The 27,770-nt window shown below is 43.5% G+C and overlaps 1 protein-coding gene across 2 annotated transcripts in view; it reads left to right on the top strand.

Moving 5' to 3' along the window:
- Positions 1–279: 279 nt before the first annotated feature.
- LOC133559281 (placenta-specific protein 9-like) overlaps positions 280–27,770 on the top strand; it is a 36,810-nt gene continuing 9,319 nt past the window's right edge. Inside the window, exons 1-2 of one of the 2 annotated variants that reach the window (XM_061910891.1) lie at positions 280–422; positions 1,578–1,726. In XM_061910891.1, coding sequence (XP_061766875.1) covers positions 1,663–1,726 — 64 coding nt within the window. In that variant the 5' untranslated portion in view covers positions 280–422; positions 1,578–1,662. Of the gene's footprint in view, positions 423–1,577; positions 1,727–27,770 lie in introns of those variants that run through there. The other variant, XM_061910892.1, reaches the window with a different exon arrangement.

Raw genomic sequence — 27,770 nt, 5'->3', positions numbered from 1 at the left:
GTAGATAAATAACTGTACCGGGAACACCCCCTTTCCATCGCCAAACTTTATTTGCTGAATAGTTTTTTATTGCCATTGTATGAGAACGGGTTCACAAACTAGGAATTTTACTTGGTGCAATCGTATGAAACACATATAACACAGAATAGGTAATAAAATGAGCTGTAACTGAGCTATCAGAACTTGTTATTGTTCATGGGCCGGATGGCCTTGGAGAAAAAACTGTTCAAGTGGATGGAAGTGTGGGTCTGGAATGACTGTAGTTTCCTTTGTGTCCAGGATGAGAAGAGTCAGCTCTGATCCGACCCACACGCCTCCTGGTCCTGGAGGAGAACGGGTCCTGGAGGGGTGCGGGGGTTTGCAACCAATGACCTTCTCAGCAGCTGACTGTGGCGCTGGGGAACCACACGGTGATGGAGAAGGTGAAGATAGACTTGATGATGGCTGAGTAGAACTGCACCAGGGTCTCGGTCAGCACCTTAAGTTTCTTAGGGCACAAGAGCACCAAGGCAGCCATGATCAGTGCAATGATGATCAAACATCAAACACTAATCCTGGCTTCCATGGCGACAAATAAAGTAAGTTTCTTACAAGTATCATCCCTGCATAACGAGGAATAGCTAAACATGTTTCACTACACACCTTAGCTCACCGGTGTCAAAATGTAAACAAACATCATTGGTGGATCTACACCTAACATCCACTGTAATGATACCAAGTACAATAGCGTATCTAGTCAATACTACTATGATTTTGTCTATATTTTTTGGCATCACAACATCTTCTTTTGTTTTTTTTAAATGTATATTATGTTTATAAACTCAGGAAATATGTCCCTGGACACATGAGGACTTTGAATATGACCAATGTATGATACTGTAACGATTTGGTATCGGATTGATACCCAAATTTGTGGTATTGTCCAAAACTAATGTAAAGTATCAAAAAACAGAAGAATAAGTGATTATTACATTTTAACAGAAGTGTGGCTAGAACATGTTAAAAAAGAAAGTAAGCAGATATTAATAGTAAATGAACCAGCAGATTAATAATTAACTTTTAGCCACTTGATAATGTGGACAAAATAATAGAATGATAAATGACACAATATGTTACTGCATACGTCAGCAGACTAATTAGGAGCCCTCGTTTGCTTACTTACTAATAAACGACAAGTTGTCTCGTATGTTCACTATTTTATTGAAGGACAAACTTGCACTAAAAACATATATTTAATGTACCCCATTTATTTTTTGTTAAAATTAAGCCAATAATGATATTTTTGTGGCCCCCTTTATTTAGAAAAGTAAAAAAATAATTTTTGTACCGGTACTAAAATGTTGGTATCGGGACAACACTAGTTCAGAACTATGAAATAATTGCCAATATTGTCAGCATTAGAGGAGCATTAGATGGTGAGAGAAATCAATGAACGTCATAAAAGCAAAGTTGTAGTCTTTAAAAGGCTCTTCACATGTACTGTCAGTGGTCTGAGATGTGAGTCCCCTCCCCTGTATGAACCTCCCACCCCTTCCCAGATTCTGAGCTTCCTGTTCGGCATTTAATGTTTTCATTAGGAAAACTGGGCGCAACCACGTCTGGGGAGAGATTGCACAGCAAAGGCAAAGGAAGGAAGAGCTGCACTGTAGGGATTTTTTCACCATGGCCCACCCCTCTGTCACCCTTGTTGGACTGTTCATCCTCGTGATTGGCTCCACTGTGGCAGGTAAGTGATGGCGTTGAACAAACAGGGGGAAGGGCAAGATTTAGATTTGTGGCGTGGTGATACAAAGTGTAACACCATGACTACATCTACTGTACATGTGTTGCATGTGTTGGAAGCTGTTCCACAGCACATATGGTACCTATTTTCTGCAGCTCTAGTTACATTAAATCTAATCTATTACTTTTGTATTCATACGCCTGGTCGTGACCAGATGTTCCAGTTACGTTAGTACAGTGATCATTCCCAGTACTGTGTGTGCAATACTGCAAGAATGGTGGACTGAATATTGCATACATCTTCTAAACCAGTGGTTCTTAACCTTGTTGGAGGTACCGAACCCCACCAGTTTCATATGCGCATTCACCACCTAACCCTACTTTAGTAAAAAAAAAAAATATATATATATATATATATATTTATATATATATATACTGTATATTTTTTTCATATTCAAGAAAAAGCTAAATGTTTTTTTACTGGTGCACAAAATGAACCATGCATGGACATCACCTTGTTCAAAGAACAAAACCAACACAGTGCATGAACTCACTCCGATTGAAACAAGTTGAAAAACTTATTTGGGTGTTATCATTTAGTGGTCAATTGTACGGAACATGTACTGTACTGTGTAAACTGTACTGTTTCATATAATGCAGGGGTAGGGAACCTATGGCTCTCGAGCCAGATGTGGCTCTTTTGATGACTGCATCTGGCTCTCTGATAAATCCTAGCTGACATTGCTTAACACGACAATTAATAATTCCGCTGGTAATCACAGTGTTAAAAAATAACTTTGTAAATATAAAACATTCTCATGCATTTTCTACCGCACCTGTTCAAGGAGTCGCATTAATGGTAAGAAGTATTTTATTTATTATTGGTTAGCTTTGGAAGAACAATGTCATTTAAAACAACAAGATACTTATACTCTAAAAATGTTGGTCTTACTTAAAATGCACGCATTTAGTTGTATTCAGTGTTAAAAAATATTATGTGGCTCTCACGGGAATACATTTGAAAATATTTGGCTTCCATGGCTCTCTCAGCCAAAAAGGTTACCGACCCCTGATATAATGTATTCTCTTCCTTTTCAATCTGCTAGTAAAAGTTTCAAATCGATCAATCCAACAACCTGCAAATCAGATGGAAAATTAGAGGGAACATTGTTTGGGGGTATCCATAAAATGCTGGCAGGGAGAACTTTTTATTTACACGATAAGTCGAATGTGTCTTTACCTCCGTGGCGGAGGCTCCTTCGAACCCCTGAGGCCGACTCACCGAACCCCTAGGGTTCGATCGAACCCAGGTTAAGAACCACTGTTGGACCTCCAGGCGAGAAGCAAGAGGGACAATCTGGTCTTCGCGGGAATACCGGAAAAGTCCGAGGAAGATCCAGAGGGAACCATCAAGTCCTTCATGGAACACCAGCTCAAGCTTCCAGCGGACACCATCAACAACATCACCTTCCATCGCGTCCACCGGCTGGGAGCCAAAAAGCCGGAGAACAAGAGGCCGAGACCCATCGTAGCCAAATTCGAACATTACAAGCAGAAGGAACAGGTGAGGAGCCAGGGCCGAGAGCTGAAAGGAACCACCTTCAGCATCAACGACCAGTTCCCCAAGGAATACCTTGACAGGCGCCGCCATTTGTTCCCGCTTCGTAAGAAGTTTATCGCCGAAGGATGTCGTGCTATCATCGCGGTGGATAAACTTTTCATCAACGGTCAACTTTTCCGTGATCAAGAAGTCACGCCGTGGCTGTATTACTAACATCTTAAACACGGTCAATGTTGTATTTTTTTTTTCCTTCGTATGGTTTCATTATGCTTCATTCCCTCTCTTTCTCCCCCTCCCACAATATACCTGTGCGTCACCATAGCGCTCATGTAAACATTGTACGCGCGCACTCTTTCTCTCTCGGTAAACCAACATGTTTACTGTTTTATTTTCTCATTTTCTCTTTCTCCTTTTTCACTAACTGTTTAATCCACCACTCTCTTATTTTCTCTTTATTTAATGTTGTTTTGTTTTTCTCTTTCTATTTCCCCACCTGTTGCGTATCACCTTGTCGTCATCAGCATGTACACTCACAGCTAATACATGAACAACTATACACACTGCACACTTAAATACATGCATGATAGGCTTACATTTAGATACAGACAGGCTTTATTTACATGTAAAGTACACACATACATCCACACAATTAGTTACAGTCTAGTTTAGTATGCCCACTGTACAGTTTGTCACTTGGAATGTGCGTGGGGTCGGGTTTAAGGCAAAAAATATAAAAATTCTTAATCATTTGAAGACCATGCAAGCAGACATTGCTTTACTACAAGAGACTCACCTCTCCAAGTCCGATACCTCAAAACTGCACTCATCGCAATACCCACACACATACTTTGCTAGTTACAACTCCAGAGAGGTGTAGCCATTCTCATTAGTAGAAAAGTAAACTTTACACTCCATAACTCCATTACAGACACTGAGGGAAGATATATCATTCTTAATATTTCCGTTGACGGGAGAAACTTATGTATCGCCAACATTTATGGCCCAAATGTTGATGACCCCTCCTTTTTTCACACTTTCTTCTCTTCACTTTCTCCTCACTCAAACCACTGCTTGATTCTAGGAGGGGACCTCAACTTAATATTTAACCCAAATATAGATCGGTCCAGAGTGACTGGGAGTCACCGTGAGTCTCAGTCAGTGGTAATACTTAAGCAATATATGAACGATTATGGTCTTTGCGATGCCTGGCGTTCTTATCACCATACTCTTAGGGAATACACTTATTTTTCCCCAGTTCACCACTCATTTTCTCGCATTGACTACTTTTTAACAAGTAGCTCAATTTTATCTGACATCTCAAACATTCACATTCATCCTATCACCATCAGTGACCATCCATCTGTCTCACTCTCTCTCACTAACAAAACTATCACTCCACCTATTAAACAATGGAGACTTAATATATCATTACTAGAGGACCCAGACTTCCTAAACTATTTTGAGAAAGAATCGTCAGATTTTTTAGACTTTAACGATCAACCAGATATCACATCTTGCGTTCTCTGGGAGACGGTGAAAGTAGTTATGCGAGGAAAAATTATTTCTTATTCATCATACAAGAAAAAAAAGAACGTTTATTAGAGCAGGAACTTGAAAATGAAATAAAAATATTAGAAATAGCGTATGCTAACTCACAAAATGAACAAACTGAACAAATTGAGAAAACTCAAATTAGATTTAAGAGAAATAATTGATAAGAAAAGTCAATTCCTGCTCCGGAGGTTACGCTTAGAAAACTTTGAACATGATAATAAACCAAGCAAATATTTGGCTAGCCAATTAAAATTAAACAAAGAAAAAAGTTCTATACCATCCATTAAGGATTCAGCTGGGAACATTACGCACGTTTCTGAAGAAATTAACTCCATCTTTATAGACTTTTACAGGAACTTGTCTACACCCCAGATTGTCCCATCTCCTTCAGACATTGAGACATTTCTTAACGGTATAGACTTACCTAAATTAAATACAAGGCAAGTATCAAATTTAGATCTTGCTATTTCTGCAGATGAACTTCACGACGCACTTCAACTGATGCCAAAAAATAAAGCACCAGGGCCTGATGGGTTCCCTGTGGAGTTCTACAAAACATTTTGGTCACTGCTTGCTCCAATATCTACAAAAATGGCTTCAGGGATTAAAGAAAACTCATTCCTTCCTCCAAATATGAACTCTGCCATGATCAGTCTCTTGCTAAAGCCCGATAAAGACCAAACACTTCCATCTAGTTACCGGCCAATCTCCTTGATTAATGCTGATCTTAAAATTATCTGCAAAGTTTTAGCTCAAAGATTAGAAAAAGTCACTCCATATATAGTACATCCTGATCAAACCGGTTTCATCAAAGAGAGACAATCATCCAACAATGTTCACCGTCTACTCAATGTGATAGACTATTCTGTTATTCATAATCTAAAAACAGCTGTTTCATTAGATGCTAAAAAGCATTTGAATGAGTGAATTGGAATTTCCTTTTAGCTACTCTACAGAAATTTGGATTTGGAGACTTATTTATAGCATGGACCAAGATCCTATATAGTTTCCCTACAGCTTCGATTAGAACGAACAGCCAAATCTCTCCAAGGTTTCAACTTATGAGGGGCACTAGGCAAGGGTGTCCACTTTCTCCGCCACTGTTTGCTATATTTATTGAACCTCTGGCAACCGCAATCCGACAGCATGCAAATATAAAAGGCATCCATACCGCAACCGTTCATCATAAAATAAGCCTTTATGCAGATGATGTATTACTTTTCTTACAAAATCCAAATTCTTCTCTTCAAGACACAATCTCAATCATCAATAAATTCAGTTCTATTTCAGATTACTCCATCAACTGGCCCAAATCTACTGTGTTACCAATTAACTTTGACTTTCAGAGCACCTCATGGATTCCACTGCATAAAGGGAACATTAAATACCTGGGTATCAATATTTCCTCCACATTGTCAGATCTAAATCGCTTGAATTACTCCCCAATCTTAAAATCGATTGAGGATGATCTGGCGCGTTGGAAGTCACTGCCTATCTCACTAATGGGAAAGGTCTCTACCGTGAAAATGATGGTCTTGCCTAGGGTTAATTATCTCTTTTCAATGATTCCAACCAAACCTTCTCAAATCTGGTTCAAATCACTAGACTCACACATCAATCAATCCATCCATCCATCCATCATCTTCCGCTTATCCGAGGTCGGGTCGCGGGGGCAACAGCCTAAGCAGGGAAGCCCAGACTTCCCTATCTCCAGCCACTTCGTCTAGCTCTTCCCGGGGGATCCCGAGGCGTTCCCAGGCCAGCCGGGAGACATAGTCTTCCCAACGTGTCCTGGGTCTTCCCCGTGGCCTCCTACCGGTTGGACGTGCCCTAAACACCTCCCTAGGGAGGCGTTCGGGTGGCATCCTGACCAGATGCCCGAACCACCTCATCTGGCTCATCTCGATGTGGAGGAGCAGCGGCTTTACTTTGAGTCCCTCCCGGATGGCAGAGCTTCTCACCCTATCTCTAAGGGAGAGCCCCGCCACACGGCGGAGGAAACTCATTTCGGCCGCTTGTACCCGTGATCTTATCCTTTCGGTCATGACCCAAAGCTCATGACCATAGGTGAGGATGGGAACGTAGATCGACCGGTAAATTGAGAGCTTTGCTTTCCGGCTCAGCTCCTTCTTCACCACAACGGATCGGTACAACGTCCGCATAACTGAAGACGCCGCACCGATCTGCCTGTCGATCTCACGATCCACTCTTCCCTCACTCGTGAACAAGACTCCTAGGTACTTGAACTCCTCCACTTGGGGCAGGGTCTCCTCCCCAACCCGGAGATGGCACTCCCCCTTTTTCCGGGCGAGAACCATGGACTCGGACTTGGAGGGGCTGATTCTCATTCCGGTCGCTTCACACTCGGCTGCGAACCGATCCAGCGAGAGCTGAAGATCCCGGTCAGATGAAGCCATCAGGACCACATCATCTGCAAAAAGCAGAGACCTAATCCTGCGGTCACCAAACCGGGACCCCTCAACGCCTTGACTGCGCCTAGAAATTCTGTCCATAAAAGTTATGAACAGAATCGGTGACAAAGGACAGCCTTGTCAGGAAATGTGTGCGACTTACTGCCGGCAATGCGAACCAAGCTCTGGCACTGATCGTACAGGGAACGGACCGCCACAATAAGACAGTCCGATACCCCATACTCTCTGAGCACTCCCCACAGGACTTCCCGAGGGACACGGTCGAATGCCTTCTCCAAGTCCATAAAGCACATGTAGACTGGTTGGGCAAACTCCCATGCACCCTCAAGAACCCTGCCGAGAGTATAGAGCTGGTCCACAGTTCCACGACCAGGACGAAAACCACACTGTTCCTCCTGAATCCGAGGTTCGACAATCCGACGTAGCCTCCTCTCCAGTACACCTGAATAAACCTTACCGGGAAGGCTGAGGAGTGTGATCCCACGATAGTTGGAACACACCCTCCGGTCCCCCTTCTTAAAGAGAGGAACCACCACCCCGGTCTGCCAATCCAGAGGTACCGCCCCCGATGTCCACGCGATGCTGCAAAGTCTTGTCAACCAAGACAGCCCCAAAGCATCCAGAGCCTTAAGGAACTCCGGGCGGATCTCGTCCACCCCTGGGGCCTTGCCACCCAGGAGCTTTTTAACTACCTCAGCGACCTCAGCCCCAGAAATAGGAGAGTCCACCACAGATTCCCCAGGCACTGCTTCCTCATAGGAAGACGTGTTGGTGGGATTGAGGAGGTCTTCGAAGTATTCCTTCCACCTATCCACAACATCCGCAGTCGAGGTCAGCAGAACACCATCCGCACCATACACGGTGTTGATAGTGCACTGCTTCCCCTTCCTGAGGCGGCGGACGGTGGTCCAGAATCGCTTCGAAGCCGTGCGGAAGTCATTTTCCATGGCTTCCCCGAACTCTTCCCATGTCCGAGTTTTTGCCTCCGCGACCGCTGAAGCTGCACACCGCTTGGCCTGTCGGTACCTGTCCACTGCCTCCGGAGTCCTATGAGCCAAAAGGACCCGATAGGACTCCTTCTTCAGCTTGACGGCATCCCTCACCGCTGGTGTCCACCAAGGGGTTTTAGGATTGCCGCCCCGACAGGCACCAACTACCTTGCGGCCACAGCTCCGATCTGCCGCCTCGACAATAGAGGTGCGGAACATGGTCCACTCGGACTCAATGTCCAGCACCTCCCTCGTGACATGTTCAAAGTTCTTCCGGAGGTGGGAATTGAAACTTTGTCTGACAGGAGACTCTGCCAGACGTTCCCAGCGGACCCTCACAATGCGTTTGGGCCTCCCAGGTCTGTCCGGCATCCTCCCCCACCATCGCAGCCAACTCACCACCAGGTGGTGATCGGTAGAAAGCTCCGCCCCTCTCTTCACCCGAGTGTCCAAAACATGAGGCCGCAAATCAGATGACACAACTACAAAGTCGATCATGGAACTGCGGCCTAGGGTGTCCTGGTGCCAAGTGCACATATGGACACCTTTATGTTTGAACATGGTGTTTGTAATGGACAAATTGTGACGAGCACAAAAGTCCAATAACAAAACACCACTCGGGTTCAGATCCGGGCGGCCATTCTTCCCAATCACGCCTCTCCAGGTTTCACTGTCGTTGCCAACATGAGCGTTGAAGTCTCCCAGTAGGACAAGGGAATCACCCGGGGGAGCACTTTCCAGTACTCCCTCGAGTGTTCCCAAAAAGGGTGGGTACTCTGAACTGCTGTTTGGTGCATAAGCACAAACAACAGTCAGGACCCGTCCCCCCACCCGAAGGCGGAGGGAGGCTACCCTTTTGTCCACCGGGTTGAACTCCAACGTACAGGCTTTGAGCCGGGGGGAAACAAGAATTGCCACCCCAGCACGTCGCCTCTCACATACACATACATATATTTATATGTATGTGTATGTATATATGTATGTATATATGTATGTATATATATGTGTGTATGGTTATGTATGTATATGTGTGTATATGTATGTGTATATTCATGTATATGTGTATGTGTGTGTATGTATGTATGTATGTATGTATGTATGTATGTATATATGTGTATATATGTATATGTATATATATGTGTATATGTATATGTGTATGTATGTATGTATGTGTATATATGTATATGTATATATATATGTGTATATGTACGTATGTGTATATGTGTATGTATGTGTATATGTAAGTATGTATATATATATATATATATATATATATATATATATATATATATATATATATATATATATATATATATATATATATATATATGTATATATGTTCATATGTGTACGTATGTGTCGGATTGGTGGTGGGTCTACTGCGCGCTGGGTTGCGGGACGTTTCCTCCCCGTTCCTGGGCGGCTGCGTGCTGCTCGCCTCTCGGTGGCATTCCCCGGCGCTGTCTGCGGCTGTGTGGGGGTGTGACGCTGGGCGTGGTTGGCTGTGCGTTGGGGTGCGTGGTCGTCCGGGGTGGATGTCCGGTGGCCCGATTGGCCTGGCTGTGGATGAGTTGGGGTCGGTTTGTTGGCGGCCTCGGAGGTAGCAGGGGGTGTGCATTGTTATGGTTTACGGGGTCTGATTTTTTTTAATTTTATTTTTATTATTTTTTTAAATTTATTTATTTTGTCTCGGCTCCGTCGGCCGCGGGTGTTTGTACTGCGGGCGGGCGGTGGTGGTGATGGTTGCTGTGGTGCTACCGGTGGTTGGCATTGCAACAAATATATATATATATATATATATACATATATATATATATATATATATATATATATATATTTGTTCTGTATTTATTTTATTTGAAAGAAAAAAAAATAGTACAATATATTATTTATTTGTGTGGGGCGTCGTGCGGGTCTCGCTTCCTGTTGAGTGGAGTCCGTGCCCGTGTGGCCCTTCCTTGCGCTGTGGAGTCTGTGTTGGTGACTTGATGCGGTGGCGGCGCGGCCCCTTTGTCTGGTCTGGATGCTGTATCTCGGTTGTTTGGGCGGTGGTGTGTTTGTGCGGGTTTGGGTTGGGATGGTGGGGTCTATTGGTGGGGGGGGGGGGGGGGGTGTTGATGTCTCTTGTTTGCGTGTTGGCGTTTGGGCTGACTGGCGGGCTGGCGCGGGTTGGTCTCCATGATCCTGTTGGCGTGTGGTTGCTGGTCGCAGTTTATTTATTTATTTAATTTTTTATTTATTTTTTCCCCCCGATCACTTTGATTTGATGGGGTGGTGCTGGCTGTCTGGGGATATTGCAGCTGCTGTTTCTTATGCCGTTTGTTTGTGGTGTAGGCGCCCGAGGCTGCTGGGTCCGGTGCAGGGGGGTGGCAGATGTTGTGACTGGTGGTAGCGGGCACTCGTGGTGATTGTCGGGGCTGACTGACCAGCTGGCTTCATACTTGTTTATTGTCATGTTGATTGGATTGTCGGGTGTGGGCCTGGGGTGCCCTCGCGCCCTGCCGCGTCGCCCTTGCGCGCCCGGTTTCACACTGTTGTCTGGGCCGGGCTTGTGGGGGGTTGTCCCTGGGTGGCGTGGGTACGGGGCCAGACCTGTGGGGCTTGAGGGTTCGGCTAGTTCTCAGTGGACAGTGGATGCCTGGACTTCATTGCTGTCCCTCCGACATGTGTATGGATTTGTTGTCGTATAGATATTTGTGCGTGTGTGCGTGTGTATGTGTGTATGGATGGATGCAAATGTGTGTATGTACGTATATTGGTGTGCATGTATGGTTACAAGTATGTGTGTTCATAGATGTGTATATGTGCGTATGTGCATGTGTGGGTATGTATACATATGTATGTATGTGTATGCGTGTATATGTATGTATATATTTATGTATGTTAATATTTGTGTTTTTATGTATGTATACATGTATATGTATGTGTGTATGTTTGTGCATATATAGGTGTATGTATATGTGTGTATCTATGTGTATGTATGTAAGTATTTATGTGTATGTGTGTATATATGTATATATATGTATGTATTTATGTATGTGTGTATGTGTATATATGTATATGTGTGTATGCATGTGTATATATATGTGTGTATATATGTATGTGTATATGTATATATGTATATATATATATATGGCTATATAATATGTATGCCGGTATGTGTATGTATGAATATATACATACACATACACACGCGTGTGTGTATGTATATATGCAGATGTATATAGTTGTATATGTATGTGTGTGTGTATGTATGTGTGTATGTATATATATGTATATATGTGTATGTATATTTCTGGGGATACGCTCTGGGCATACTGGTCAATCGGGGTCGGCGCCTCAGGCTACTGCATCCGGGCTGCATGTCTGGGGCCCCTGGGTCCCGCCGTCCATCCCTTCCAGGTGTTCTTCTTGGTTGGGGCCGGCTGGGTCTAGTCCCCTCATCCATTGTGGTAACTTGGTGCTGCAGAGTATTCCGAATTGCTGCGAGTCGGCCAGCTGCTGGGGTAGTGAGGTTGTGTGTCAGCCTGTCTGTGAGCTTATTTTTTTTTTTGTGTGTATATGTATGTTTGTATATATGTGTATGTGTGCATGTATGTATATATGTGTGTGTATATGTGGGTATATATATGTATGTATGTGAATGTATATATGTGTATGTTTGCATGTATGTATGTATATATATGTGTATATGTGTGTGTGTATATATGTGTAAATGTGTGTGTGTGTATATATATGTATGTGTGTGTATGTATGTGTATGTATGCATATGTATGTATGTGTGTGTGTATATATATGTATGTATGTGTGTGTGTGTGTGTGTATGTATGTATGTGTATGTGTGTATGTATGTGTATATATACGTATATGTATATATGTGTGTATTTATGTGTGTATATGTGTATGGATGTGTATGTATGTATGTGTATATATATGTATATGTATATATATATATGTGTGTGTATGTGTATGTATATGTGTATATATATATATATATATATATATATATATATATATATATATATATATATATATATATATATAATTTAATGTATTTATTTTGGGGTTTTTTTTGTTTTGTTTTAAAAAAAAAAAAATTCTTCCTTTTCTCCCCTCTCTCGGGGGGGACTTCGACAGGGCAGTCGCTGGTTGTTCCATCTCCATCGTTGGGGTCCCTGCGGGTGGGGTGGGTGGTCCCCGCGGCCCTGCGCTGGGTGGTCCTGTGGCGGCCGGCTCGGGTGGGGTGGCCTGGTGTGGGCCGCGCCGTGCTCCCCGGGGGTGGGGGTGGGGTCGGGGGGGGCCGGGTGCTGGTGGGGCGGGGGTGGTCTTCCCATCCGGCTGCGGGGAGTCTCTGGGTTCCCCCGGGCGGGGCGTCCCGTCTTTCTGCCCGTGTGGGGGGTTCTCTCTCGCTGGCTTGGGGTCTGGCCGTCCGCTGCTTCTCTCGTGCCCTGTCCTCTGCCGGGCGTGTCTGTCTGCGGCCTTCTGCCTGCTCTTCCGGGCGGCGCGGTGGGCCGGGCTCTGGGGTTCCCGCCGCTGGCCGGCCTGGCTGCGTGGGGCGGGTGATCCCTGGTTCCCTGGGCGCCACACCTGCTGTTTGGGTTGGGCTCTCTGGGCGGCTGGGTCCGCACTCTGGCTCCCACGCACACTAGGGGTCAAATATATTGTACATACAAACACACATATACCAACACAACACACACCGTTACTCATACATACAAACGTCCATACATTGGTACCTACGCTCCCACATACATACACAAATATATTACATATCTACTTACTCCAAGTCCGCCCATCCACGCGCACATTCACGGTACGAACATACATATACTGTACATATACATTCACTGTTCAAACAAACATACATATACTGTACGTTTACATTTACTGTACAAACATTCATATACACATTCTGTTCATTTACAAGTACATATACATACATACACTCATGCACATAATCATGTTTCATCAAACATATATCAATGCTGTTGCCCTAGGGTAAACTGGGTAACACAAGGCATATTGACAGAGCTTAAACCATTGTTACTATAACAATCTACAAGATTAATATAGGTTGCCTCTCTCTCTTCCCTTTCATCTTTCGGTATTCCTTCTTCTTTTTTTCCTTTTTTTTCATTTTTCTTTTATTTTTTTTATTTATTTATTTTTTTATTATCTTTCTAGCTATCATTATGTATACGTATCGTTGCATTTGAACAACTTTATTGTTGATAATAGAGGTAATCTATTGGTTTTGTTCATGATCAATACCGCTTTTTCTATTGGTATTTGTATTGCTCCAGTTTTAGTGTAAAAATGCTCATTGACATTACTTTATTATTTATTTCACTAATTGTTTATTTGCTATCACTTTTACGATCATATTTGTACATATTATGTATGTGCTGGTGTTGTTCTATTGTCGTTGTTGTTATTGTTGTATTTCCTGTTGTTGTTTTTGTCTCTCTGTCTAATCCCCCTCTTATCCCCACAATTTCCCCCTCTGTCATCCTTTTTTTTCTCTTTCTATCCCCTCCTGCACCAAATGATAATATAAATACATTTAATAAAGTCACATTCAAATAAGACAACAAGAGAAGTATCTTACACTTCTCTTTTGTAAAGTAAATCTGAACAGCCGATGTGGGCATTTACATCAACTATATGATTTGCCTGAGAAGCTGGACAGGACAAAAAAAAAAAAAAAAAAGAACCACTGTTCTAGACAAAGAAGAACATACAAAACTGCAAGCTACAGTGCGCAATTAAACACAACTATTTGGAGGGCAAAGTGATTAAAAATGAGATGTTAAGAAAAAGAGTAGAACGAAAGCCAATATAGACTTTTAAACTCACCAATCTGCCTACATGTTTGGTATGTGCAAATATACATCAGCTCATCTGAAAACATGTATAAACAATGAATCACTTACATGTGTATCATTATGTGCCTGTCCACTGTATCTCAGGCTTAGCTGGGTGCACATAACATTTGTAAACACCGTATAAGTTGTGTGACATAATGACACATATTGGGGCATGCACAAAAACACTTTACAGTCAAAAGAGGCAGCGGTGAATGATGTTTTTCAATCAAGACTGTATCCTTCATGATAATATATTGTTATGTATTGCAGAGGACCTGACGGCAAACGGACAACAGGTGGCAGTATGTCCAAAGATTTATTAATATATATATATATATATATATATATATATATATATATATATATATATATATATATATATATATATATATATATTAACAAATGTATATATGTAATAATCAATCAACAGAAAACATACTAAGTAAATGGAGCGTGGCAAAAACTCTAGAGTGTATGGTGTTAGTCTAAGTGTGTAAATTAACTGAAGTGTGTTTTACCCAAGTGTTGACAAAAGAGAACGCGGAAGTCAGTGGGGGAGGCAGAGGGATCAGGTCAAACGAGCGAGGAGTCGAGGTACAAAGGAGGCAGTCATAATCCAGAGGGAGATCCAGAGAAAAGAGTGAGACGCACAGCTCACCTTGCAGGCGAAGGAGGATTCTGTGGGGACACGGGAGAAGACACTGAGAACACGTAGAGGTACAGGGCACAGGGAGAGCAGGTTTGCATAACGCAGGGTGATTGCTTACGGTACGCATTTGGAACTAAGTTCCCGCCCGGATCCCTGTGTCCACTGGTCTTTTATGCTGCTCATCGTCATCAGTCACGGGTGTGTCCTGCAGCCGGCTGCGGCGGAGAGTGGGCGCGATCCACTTGATGAACGCGGGGGCGTGTCTGGAGTGCACTGTCGGCGGGTCCTCTGGTTGGACCCGCAGCGGAGAGAGACGCAGAATGCGCATGTCTCACAACAGTATCCCCCCCTATGGACAGATTCCAGATGTCCTAGAATATGAACCCCCCCAAAAGCAGGAACGAAAATCAAGGGAGGGTGGAGGGGTGAACTGGTGGTGGGTCGCCAGCCCAAGTGTCTCAGAAGCCATCGGGGACAAGTCTGGTGGCGGCGGCGAGTAGACCGCCGCTGCGGCCGACGAGGTGGACGACCAAGCGGTGGGCGACGTCTTGGCTGTCGGTAAGGCGGACCCGAATGGTGCAGTGGTGCGGCCCGCCAGACACAAGGAGGTGGGCAGCCCCGTAGTGAAGACCGCCGGGCACGGGGAGGTGGGCGGCGCTGTGGTGCGGCCCGCCGGACACAAGGAGGTGGGCGGCGCCGTGGTGCGGCCTGCCGGACTCGAGGAGGTGGGTGGCGCCGTGGTGCGGCCCGCCGGACACGAGGAGGTGGGCACGTCGTGGAAGCAGCAGCGGACATCATCGGCGTGGAAGCAGTGGCGGACGTTATGGAGGCCGGAGACGAGGAGGGCCCTTGAGGAGCTGGCCGAGGTGCTGAAGCCAGTGCTGTAGGGGCAGAGGTCAGGGCCAGCCTGGGAGTTGGTGGAGATGAGGGGGCCAGCCTGGGTACGGGTGCTAGCTCGGAAGCTAGCCTGGGGACAGGTGCTAGCTCGGGGCTAGCCGAGGGACTGATGCTAGCTCGGGCGCTAGTCGAGGGACTGATGCTAGCTCGGGCGCTAGCCGAGGGACTGATGCTAGCTCGGGCGCTAGCCGAGGGACTGATACTAGCTTGGGCGCTAGCCGAGGGACTGATGCTAGCTCGGGCGCTAGCCGAGGAACTGATGCTAGCTCGGGCGCTGGCCGAGGGTCTGATGCTAGCTCGGGCGCTAGCCGAGGGGCTGATGCTAGCTCAGGCGCTAGCCGAGGGGCTGATGGCTGCCGCTGGGAAAAGCGGAAGATAGGTGGGATTTCTCTGGCAGGGGGTAGCCTGTCTGGTTGCAGCTGTGCTACCACATTAGCACAGCCACCAGTACTAAAATGAAAAACAGATGGCATAGGTCTGGCAGGGGTTTGCCTGGCTGGGTGTAGATGCGTCACCACATCAGCACAGTCACCAGCACTATCCCCCCCTTCCGAACGCGGATGCCAAACGCCTCCAGCTGACTGAGGAATTGTCACTAAGGGTGGGAGGTGGGTGGCCAGGCAAATTCATCCCTCCCCGTATTGAAATTAAACAGTCCCTTTACGGAGTGTTGAGGGCTATAAAAATTGTCCATGGTGGAGGAAAAAGACATCCTGAGAGGGGCAAAAAGGAAGGAGGAAAGGCGAGAAAAAAAAAAAAAAGTCACTGGGACAGAGCTAAAGTCACTGGGGGCTATGAAAACAACAACAAAAAAAATACTGTGCCGTCAGATCCTACTATTTAATTTTTTGGCGGAAACTTACTGTTATGTATTGCAGAGGACGGGACGGCAAACGGACACCAGGTGGCAGTATGTCCAAAGATTTATTAATATATATATATATATATATATATATATATATATATATATATATATATATATTAACAAATGTATATATGTAATAATCAATAAACAGAAAACATACTAAGTAAATGGAGCGTGGCAAAAACTCTAGAGTGTATAGTGTTAGTCTAAGTGTGTAAATTAACTGAAGTGTGTTTTACCCAAGTGTTGACAAAAGAGAACGCGGAAGTCCGTGGGGCAGGCAGAGGGTTCAGGTCAAACGAGCGAGGAGTCGAGGTACAAAGGTGGCAGTCAGAATCCAGAGGGAGATCCAGGGAAAAGAGTGAGACACACAGCTCACCTTGCAGGCGACGGAAGATTATGTGGGGACACGGGAGAAGACACTGAGAACACGTAGAGGTACAGGGCACAGGGAGAGCAGGTTTGCATAACGCAGGGTGATTGCTTACGGTACGCATTTGGAACTAAGTTCCCGCCCGGATCCCTGTGTCCACTGGTCTTTTATGCTGCTCATCGTCATCAGTCACGGGTGTGTCCTGCAGCCGGCTGCGGCGGAGAGTGGGCGCGGTCCGCTTGATGAACGAGAGGGCGCGTCAGGAGTGCGCTGTCGGCGGGTCCTCTGGTTGGACCCGCATCGGAGAGAGACGCAGAATGCGCATGTCCCACAACAGATATTGCTCTTGAGACCAAATTGGATCATCCAAAAAAATGAAAAAAACATGCAATTATTGTTCCATTTCTTGCTCAGATTCAAGCAGAAATGTACAATATGAACTATAAAGTACAACAAGAATTTGTGTTTACAGTAGGAAGGGGATTCAAATGGCCCAATTCGTTGCGGCTTACCTGACACATGAAAGGTGACGAATTGACGTACTTGCCAACCCTCCCGATTTTTCCGGGAGACTCCCGAATTTCAGTGCCCCTGTCCCTCCTGAAAATCTCCCGGGTCAACCATTCTTCCGAATTTCTCCGGATTTCCATCCGGATTACAATATTGGGGGCGTGCCTTAAAGGCACTGCCTTTAGCGTCCTCTCTCACCTGTCGTTACGTCCGCTTTTCCTCCGTACAAACAGCGTGTTGGCCCAGCCACATAATACATGAGGCTTTTACAGACACGCATAAGTGAATGCAAGGCATTTTATCAAAAGGCATACAGGTCACACTGAGGGTGGCCGTATAAACAACTTTAACACTGTTACAAATATGCGCCACATTGTGAACTCACACCAAACAAGAATGACAAACACATTTCGGAAAAACATCCGCACCACAACAAAACATAAACACAACAGAACAAATACGCAGAACACCTTGCAGCACTAACTCTTCCGGGACGCTACAATATACACCCCCGCTACCACCAAACCCCGCCCACCTCAATCCTGCCCCCCCACCTCAACCCCCATCTCCCGAATTCGGAGGTCTCAATGTTGGCAAGTATGCAAATTGTGGGGTGCAAAATTCACTTTTGCTGCCATTTGGCAGTAGAGAGTTGAATATCTCAAAATGTGTTTTGTAGAAATTCAAACTTTGACCACAGCGTCAGTTTCTATGTAGAGTGGCGCTTTCCATAATTTTTAGCAGACTGCATTCCCTATTGTATAATGTACTTTTTTCTCCTTATCCTTGTACATTGCAAGACTGTTTTACCAATGCATGCTTTCATTTCCATGTATAATAATGTAAAATAAAAGCAAAGTACGTAGTTTAGCCCCACTTTTGCTGGGAACATTGGAAAATCCTGTCTCTGTCAATGTAAACAAGGAAATGAGGATGTGGGCAAGCTATTCAGGCAATTGCAGGGACAGAAATTAGTTAGACCAGCGGTAGGCAACCCAAAATGTTGAAAGAGACATATTGGACCAAAAATACAAAAAAAAAAATCTGTCAGGGCCACAAAAAAATAAAAGCATTATATAAGTGTTATAATGTAAGCAACACATGATGTAAATGTCTATATTGGCTATATTAGCCTACTATCAAAATGACTGTGTGTCGCAGGTGGACGCAAATTTTTGTTGACAGTAATGTAGAAATTTAATATTCATTCTACACATTTTTACAACTTTGGAAGTGAAGTGAATTATATTTATATAGCGCTTTTCTCTAGTGACTCAAAGCGCTTTACATGGTAAAACTGAGGCTTCTCAGATGGTGCAATAACTCCTGGAAACGACTGGCTTACTATGGCCAAAGGTATAGATGTGTGTGTCCAAGTTAAAGGAGTCATATGTAAGAATCTGGCCAGAAATGGTGCTGCAATCATGGTCCAAATTATGTAGTCCCTTCCCCCTCTCCCTGACCGAGGTTGCCAGATACACAGTCGAATCCAGCTTGATATAACCAACACATTATACACAGAAATGAGGCTATTTTCAGGAAGAAGTACGTTTGTACATCATGCCTTTGTACAATATCACAACAAATGGAAATCATATGGTTATTGAAAGGAAGGGACAGTGGTTCCTTTAGAGTTGGAACACGATGCACATATTCCGACCAGGGAATCCTTTAATCATCTTTATTGCTGGAAGGTGGGTGGCACTTGCGTGCAAGTGTATTTTTGTGTGTGTGTGGGTGTGTGTGTGGGCTAAACAAATAGAGAAAAGAGGAAAAATTACAATCCAATTACATACTCATTAACATGTAGGAATATACATGCATATGCATACAGAATATAATATAATATAATATGAAAGACTTGTGCAGGGTGTACCCCGCCTTCTGCCCAAATGCAGCTGTGATCGGCTCTAGCACCCCCCGCGACCCCAAAAAGGGGCAAGCGGTAGTAAATGGATGGGATGGATGAAGGTATGCATAATAACAACATATATACTGCACTAAACTATGGATGAATTACGACAAGTTTCTAAGTGTTGCTACTGGAGCTGACTGTCCACTGGGAGGAGTGGATTGACGAAGCAAATGAGCGAAAGAGGTCCAATTACGCTGAACTCACTGCCGAGTGTCGGAGTAACGGCTGGAGAGCCCGCTGTGAACCAGTCGAAATTGGGTGCAGGGGTTTTGCTGGTCACTCACTACAGCGTGTGTTCAGAATCCTTGGCATCAGAGGACTGCAATCGAAAAAACCCACCAAGAACATCCTTGAGGCCGCAGAAAAGGCCTCCCGGTGGATGTGGATCCGTAGGGGGGATCCGTGGTGCGCTACTTGGACACAGGCCGGGGTCTGATCACCCCCGGCTCGGTCGCCCGGGCGAGGGTGTCTGATGATTAAAGACCCGAAACACCCTATGACCCCGGGTTTATCACTGATGATGTGTCCAAGCATCACCGTGAGGTGTATTCAAGTTCTAAAGGGGAATATTATCACAATTTCAGAAGGGTTAAAACCAATAAAAATTTGTTCCCAGTGGCTTATTTTATTTTTTGAAGTTTTTTAAAAAATTTTACCCATCACGCAATATCCCGAAAAACGGCTTCAAAGTGTCTGATTTTCACCATCGGTATATCCACCTGTCCATTTACCTGTGACGTCACTGCGTGAAGCCAATACAAACAAACATGGCGGATAGAACAGAAAGGTATAGCGACATTAGCTCGGATTCAGACTCGGATTTCAGCGGCTCAACAGATTACACATGTATTGAAATGGATGGTTGGAGTGTGGAGGCAGATAGCGAAAACGAAATTGAAGAAGAAACTGAAGCTATTGAGCCATATCACGACAGACAGCGGCAACGAGGACAAATTTGGTGATCGCCTTCCAACCAACGATTGCATCTTTTGACCACTGGTACAACTTGAATCCGTCGATTGGTATGTGTTTGTTTGGCATTAAATGTAGGTGGAGGGAAAGGCTGGATGCAAATATAGCTACAAATGAAGCATAATGATGCAATATGTACATACAGATAGCCTAAATAGCATGTTAGCATCGATTAGCTTGCAGTCATGCCGTGAGCAAATATGTCTGATTAGCACATAAGTCAATAACATCAACAAAACTCACCTTTGGGATTTTGTTGACTTTATCGTTGGAAATGCATCTGCTTTGAGTGTCGCAGGATATCCACACATCTCTGTCGTAGCATCGCTATCGTTGGCAGCAATGCTACGACAGAACAGAACAAATGAAGGACTTTCGTATCTTTTGACCACTGGTTCAACTTGAATCCGTCAATTGGTATGTGTTTATTTGGCATTAGATGTGGGTGGAGGAAAAGGCTGAATGCAAATATAGCTACAATGAGGCATAATGATGCAATATGTACATACAGTTAGCCTAAATAGCATGTTAACATCGTTTAGCATGCCATGACCATTGATATGTCTGATTTGCACACTCCACGTAAATCAACTTGAATCCGTCCCTGATCGTGTTGTTACACCCTCCGACAACACACCAACGAGGCATGATGTCTCCAAAGTACAGAAAACAGTCGAAAAAACTGAAAATAACAGAGCTGATTTGACTTGGTGTGTGTAATGTGTTTGAGAAAATGGCGGATTGCTTCCCGTTGTGACGTCGCAGGTGAAAGGTCATTGCTCCGACAGCGAACAATTGAAAGGCGTTTCAATCGCCAAATTCATCCTTTTAGAGTTCGGAAATCGGTTAAAAAATATATGGTCTTTTTTCTGCAACATCAAGGTATATATTGACGCTCACATAGGTCTGGTGATAATGTTCCCCTTTTTAAGCTTTAGAGCCACAAAAGGCGATTATGTGGTCTCTTTCGCCCTCTAGCGGCCAAACTACACCATCGCAGTTACAATGGCGTTACATAAGCAACGCGTGAAGGAAAAAGCTCTTAACACGACTAATTACCTCCCAATTTACCCAAAAAGATCTGAACTTAGCATACGATGCATCAAACGTGCAAAGTAGCAAGGCATGACATTCAGTTAAAATGCTGTATGTATATGATAAAACGTAATTATTCATCAACGCACACAAGGCTGGCTGCCAACCCTTGATCGAAAACGGGCAATTCTGACAAAGACTTGGAGGGGGAAAATAACGTCACAGATTGAATTATCAAATTAAATGCACAGGAACATTACGGAACTAGTTAACTGCACACAATAGGCTTTCGTACAGTTATTGTCAGTACTATCAGAAAACAAAGACTAAAACGAACTACATCCAACGATAGCAATAGTTATACTGGTGAAAATAAGTAGAGCATGCTTAGCAGTCTAATTTACTAAAGAGGAGACATTTGACCAAGATATGCCTGTAGGCTACAGTTTCAAACATTTCGGCTTGCCATATAACTTAGTACATGTAGTCTACATTATGCAGACACAAATGAGGAATTCTTTTATAATGTGATTTGGCTGTCTTCATACGTTTCGTATTGTCATGACAGCCGTGCTTATGTTGGAACCCATTTCCTCAGTGTTTCAGCATATTGAGAACGAATCAGGCACGGACACGACTCATATTCACATACCGTATTTCCTTGAATCGCCGCAAGGCATATAGTATGCGCCTGCCTTGAATTACTCGCTTCGCAAAATAATTAGCGCATGCTTTGTATTACCGCCTGGTCAAACTTGTGACGTCACGAGTGACACTTCCCCTGTCATCATTTTTAAAATGGAGGAGGCTGATTTAGAAACCGGGTTATTTGAAAGCGCATAAAGGGAAGAAGATTAAGACCTATTCAGTAGGATTTAAGGTCCAAGCTTACATCACACTCAAATTTTTACTGCATGCCTTTGGTAAGTGCCGGAGTGAGAAGAGGTTTTAAAATAAATAGCGGATGCTTACTTTTACCGTATGCCTTTGGTAAGCGCAGGAGTGAGAAGAGGTTTTAAATTAATTAGCGACCCGGCAGCAATTCAAGGAAATACGGTAAGTTTTATTTGTCGAAAATATATTTTGCCCTGTCATTCGGATGACACATCGACATACAGGCTAACTGGCATATAGTTCTACTGTTAGCCTGTATGTAGATATGTTGTCATCGAACTGAGCTATACGTATGCTCCCATTGACCGGGCTGGCATGCTAATCATTCGTTGCACGAACATACTAGCTTTGTTAGACAAGATCATAGACTGTATTGGACAATATAATTTACATACAAAAAGCCCATTTCCATTTTTTACAAGTAATAAGAAAACGTAAATGCCTATCTTACCAATCAAGGAGGAAATTAGCAAGTTTGGCGTCAGATGAAAAATTCTTCTGCGCCTTCAATCATCTCCATCTTTCAAAGTCATCCCCGATACAAATTCTGGTTTTGTTCCTAGCTTTTTCATGAATAAGTTAAGAACTGTAACGAAGCCTTTTAGATTTACTAAGGCCTGACATGTTTAGTAACTTTACCAGTGGCAGTAGCTAAACGAAGAGGGCAGTGCGTAACTGTCAAACTGGATGTGACACACTTACAGAATTTCTAATTGTTCAAACAGTGGAGGGTGGGACATCCAAATTATACTAATAACAAGATTTTGGGGCTGTAAATCAAATTTTGAAATGAGCATATCCCTGCTGAATTACTGTTATCATTTATCGAGGTATTCGAATTGAACAAGATTTATGAATGCCGTTTGACATATCAGGCCCTTTCAAAGATGACTTGACATGAAATTCTCAAACATGGCTCCTCTGAAGTAACCGTCTTCTTTTAATGAATTTATTACAATCTTTGCAAGCTGGGTAACGTTTGCTGTGGTCTGGAACAACATGGCACAAAAACAACTATTAGAAATGCAGCCAATATTACATACAGATAATGTGTAATGAGACATGCAAATATAAATTAAATACGCAGAGGACATAAGAAAAGGAAGTTAAATGAGCTTGAATATACCCACAAACAAGGCATAATGAGGAAATATGTACATACAACTAGCCTAATTAGCATGTTAGCATTGATTAGCTTGCAGTCACGCACTGACCAAATATGCCTGATTAGCACTCTACACAAGTCAATAACATCAGCAAATCTAATCTTTGTGCATTCACGCACAGCATAAAAAGTTTGGTGGATAAAATGAGACAAAGAAGAAGTGGCAAGAAACACGTCTTTCTGTGGCAGCGTCGGAGAAAGTTGTACATGTGTACAAACTACGGTGAGTTCAAGCAGAGCCGGAATTATTAGGACAAAACGCTACTCGCCAAATACTCTCATCAGTGAAGCATGTTTAAAATAAACAGTGGGGTTTCTAACAATTTTCTGTATGTCTTCCTAAAGAAAACATATAAGAACAATCTTTTCCATTTTTATACATTTTTGAAAAATCCCCTTGGTGTCACGATCCGCCTTCCGAATCTGACATAGTTTGTTCTTGAGTCCTTTTGTGTGTTTTGATTATTTTTGGACTCTTCCGATCCCTTAGTTTGAGCACTTCCAGTTTCTCCTTATCTCCACGGTTACCTGATTTGTCCCACCTGCCCTTGTTTCTACACACACCTGTTGGTAATTGTTTACAGGAGTATTTATACCTGCCTGCTACCTTTGTTCAGTCTGGATGGTTTGTTTGCTCCATGCAACAGTCATGTTTGGTTTTTTGCTTCTTTGATTCCATGCTAAGTCACGTCTTAGTTTCCGTGCATTCGGCACGCTATTTTGAACTCTTTAACTACTTGCTAAGTTCCGTCTTAGCTTCCGTGCATTCGGCACGCAATTCTTGGACTCTTTAGACTGCATGCCAAGTGTAGCATTAGCTTCCCGTGCGTAGGCACGCCGTTTCTTTTGCCGTTTGTACCAGTGTTATTTTACCTTTTTGTATATTAAACAAGCTCCTACCTGCAATCCTGCTTTGTCCTGGTCCTGTAGCATCTTGGGGTGACGCCTTCGCGCATCAAAATGCGTTCCAAACGTAACACTGGGAGTCATTCGGCAAGCCGACGCCCGAGTTAGACAGTCAGGCGTTTGGCAAAATGCCAATCAATAATTGGCCAAAATATGAGTTGAAATTAATCAATCAATCAATATTTATTTATATACACCTAAATCACAAGTGTCTCAAAGGGCTGCACAAACCACAACGACATCCTCGGTACAGAGTCCACATACGGGCAAGGGACGTCGGTGACAGTGACTATGAGAAACCTTGGAGAGGACCGCATATGGGGAGACCGAAAGCAATGGATGTCGAGCGGGGTGCATAATTAATTGCAAGAATTGGCTGAAAATGCATGAAGCACGGACCCAACATTGTGAAATCCTGGAGAATTTGCTTAAGATAAATTAGGGTGATATTTTTCATTTTTTTTCTTGTAACATTTTATCATTTCTGGCAGTTTAACTGGGATTGAAACAAACGGCAGACTCTAAACACTCCTGTGGTACATGTTTTTTTTTACAGTAAATGTGTGTCCTGCATGAGGGGGGGGGGAATAGTTTGGGTCTGGATGTTAAAAATGTTGGATGAACGCCACGTGCACAAATATCTGCGCTGGTCTACAAAAACATCTCCATGTTGCAGTCATGTGACTCACATAACACTCATGCTCATTCAGTCTTGTCCTCTGGTGGAGTCACCAAGTGAGATCATCATGTCTCAGTTTGTTTTTCCTGTGTGTGTGTGTGTGTGTGTGTGTGTGTGTGTGTGTGTGTGTGTGTGTGTGTGTGTGTGTGTGTGTAACAGTTTCTAAAGCAAGAACCAAACAAAAGAGAGTTTCATCATAGCTTGATGCAAGAAACAGGCCACACAAAACAGAATCTGAGTGGAAACAGCTGAGTGGGGATGTAACATCGCAGCAAGTCAGCTATTTCAACTGCAGAAAACATATTTATAAAGCACTGACATCTTCATTCTCGCTCAGTGGGTGAGAAGTTGATGGTGAATATCAGCATGTTTGGCCCACTATTTAAGTGCATGTGTGTGGTGAATTCAGACATGCTGAACGGCGGGGGATGTTTTGGAGGCTCTCTTTAGCCAATTAGAAAAGAAGCAGAACATTCTGATTAATTGCATACAAAACCGGGTGCCATTGCAAATAACTCAGTGAGTTATTATAAACTCATGGACACAACTGTATTACAAAACCCAAAACCAGTGAAGTTGGCACGTTGTGTAAATGGTAAATAAAAACAGAATACAATGATTTGCAAATCCTTTTCAACCTTTATTCAATTGAATAGACTGCAAAGACTTAATGTACTTAACGTTCAAACTGGAAAACTTTGTTATTTTTTTGCAAATATTAGCTCTTTTTGAATTCAATGCCTGTAACATGTTTCAAAAAAGCTGGCACAAGTGGAAAAATAGACTGAGAGAAGTTGAGGAATGCTCATCAAAGACTTATTTGGAACATCCTACAGGTGAACAGGCTAATTGGGAACAGGTGGGTGCCATAATTGGGTATAAAAGCAGCTTCCTTGAAATGCTCTGTCATTCACAAACAAGGATGGGGCGAGGGTCACTACTTTGTGAACAAATACGTCAGCAAATTGTCAAGTAGTTCTAAGAACAATATTTTTCAACAAGCTATTGCAAGGGATTTAGGGATTTCACTATCTATTGTCCGTAATATAATCAAAAGATTCAGAGAATCTGGAGAAATCACTGCACATAAAAATGAATGCCCGTTACCTTTGATCCCTTTAACGGTACTGCATCAAAAAGAGACATCAGTATTTAAGGGATATCACCAATTAGGCTCAGGAACACCTCAGAAAAAAAGCTGTCAGTAATTACAGTTTGTCGCTACATCTGTAAGTGCAAGTTAAAACTGTACTATACAAAGCCAAACCCATTTATCAACAACATCAGGAAACACTGCCGTCTTTTTCATGGACGCCCCTACTTATTTCAGCAAGACAATGCCAGGCCACATTCTGCATGTGTTACAATAGCGGGGCTTCATAGTAAAAGAGTGTGGGTACTAGACTGGCCTGCCTGTAGTCCCGACCTGTCTCCCATTGAAAATGTGTGGTACATTATAAACCGTAAAATACCACAACGTAGACCCCGGACTGTTGAACAACTCAAGCTGTACATCAAGCAAGAATGAGAAATAATTCTACCTGAAAAGCTTAAAAAAATTGGTCTGCTCAGTCCCCAAATTTTACCGGGTGTTGTGAAAAGGAAAGTCCATGTAACACAGTTGTAAAATTGCCCCTGTCCCAACTTTTTTGCAACCTGTTGCTGCCATTAAATTCTAAGTTAATGATTATTTAAAAATAAAAAAAATTCAGTTCTTCAGTTCAAACATTACATATCTTGTCTTTGCAGTCTATTCAATTGAATATAATTTGAAAAGGATTTGCAAATCATTGTGTTTTATTTTATTTATAAATTACACAACGTGCCAACTTCACTGGTTTTGGACTTTGTAAAATGGATGTTACAGGTCTCCTGCTGTCATCGAGTGGGTAGCATGCGCCATATATACAAGACGCATTGTAGCTGGTTTGACCCTCCTCCATTATTTTAATAAACATGCTTTGGTCCCAGTCGGCCGCGCCAATTTCTAGCGCGACCTTTTTTCCTGCTCGTCTCGGCGCGCCTTTCGGTGGCCGGTGACTGCATCTTCCTTCTGGTCGCTCTCGTCGTCGTTTGACGTGAATTCTCTTTCGTGTTCTGCCACGATCTCTCCTCCTTCTCCTCCTTTAAACTGCAGGAGAAGATGCAGGGATTGAGAGCAGGTGTGTGGTTGGAGCGATGGCTGCAGCATCGCTCCAAGCGTGCCCCGCCTCTCCGCTCCGCTGCATACTCCGCCTCCTGGCCGCCATCTTGGGTAGGACCGCTACCCCGCTGTCGGCCCGTCGGTTCTGCCTCACCGCAATGGATTAATTGTTGATGAATTGTCAAAAATTGTCAGGACGAGGATGTTTTTTGTTTCTTTTCCGGAAGTTGGAAAGTGTTTGAAATTTGTTGGCCTCTGTCTGTGAGTCCAATGCCAATTGAATGTTAAAATAAAGTCAATTGTTGCTACAAGTGAGCACAGAGTGAGTGTTAAAGGCCATTTTTTTTCCAAGGAGAAAAAGTCCCTTGTCCTGGCCAAGCTCCCCAATATGAGAGCAATGATGTAGACGAGTCAATCTCAGTGCCTTATTGTGCAAGAAGATAGAGACAAATGTGTGTCTTTTTAGCAGTAAATTATGACGAACGAAAGAAGCTCTTTGGATTATTGTTGATAGACGTCACCAACATTTGCTAGATCATGTGAAGGCAAGAACCTCGATCCCCAGAAACAGTAAATGGTAAATGGGTTATACTTGCATAGCTCTTTTCTACCTTCAAGGTACTCAAAGCGCTTTAACACTAT

The sequence above is a fragment of the Nerophis ophidion genome, linkage group LG09 (assembly GCF_033978795.1).
Source record: "Nerophis ophidion isolate RoL-2023_Sa linkage group LG09, RoL_Noph_v1.0, whole genome shotgun sequence".
In the NCBI taxonomy this organism is placed as follows: domain Eukaryota; kingdom Metazoa; phylum Chordata; class Actinopteri; order Syngnathiformes; family Syngnathidae; genus Nerophis; species Nerophis ophidion.
The sequence above is the reverse complement of the archived record's forward strand: the minus strand, read 5'-3'. Positions and strand labels throughout refer to the sequence as shown.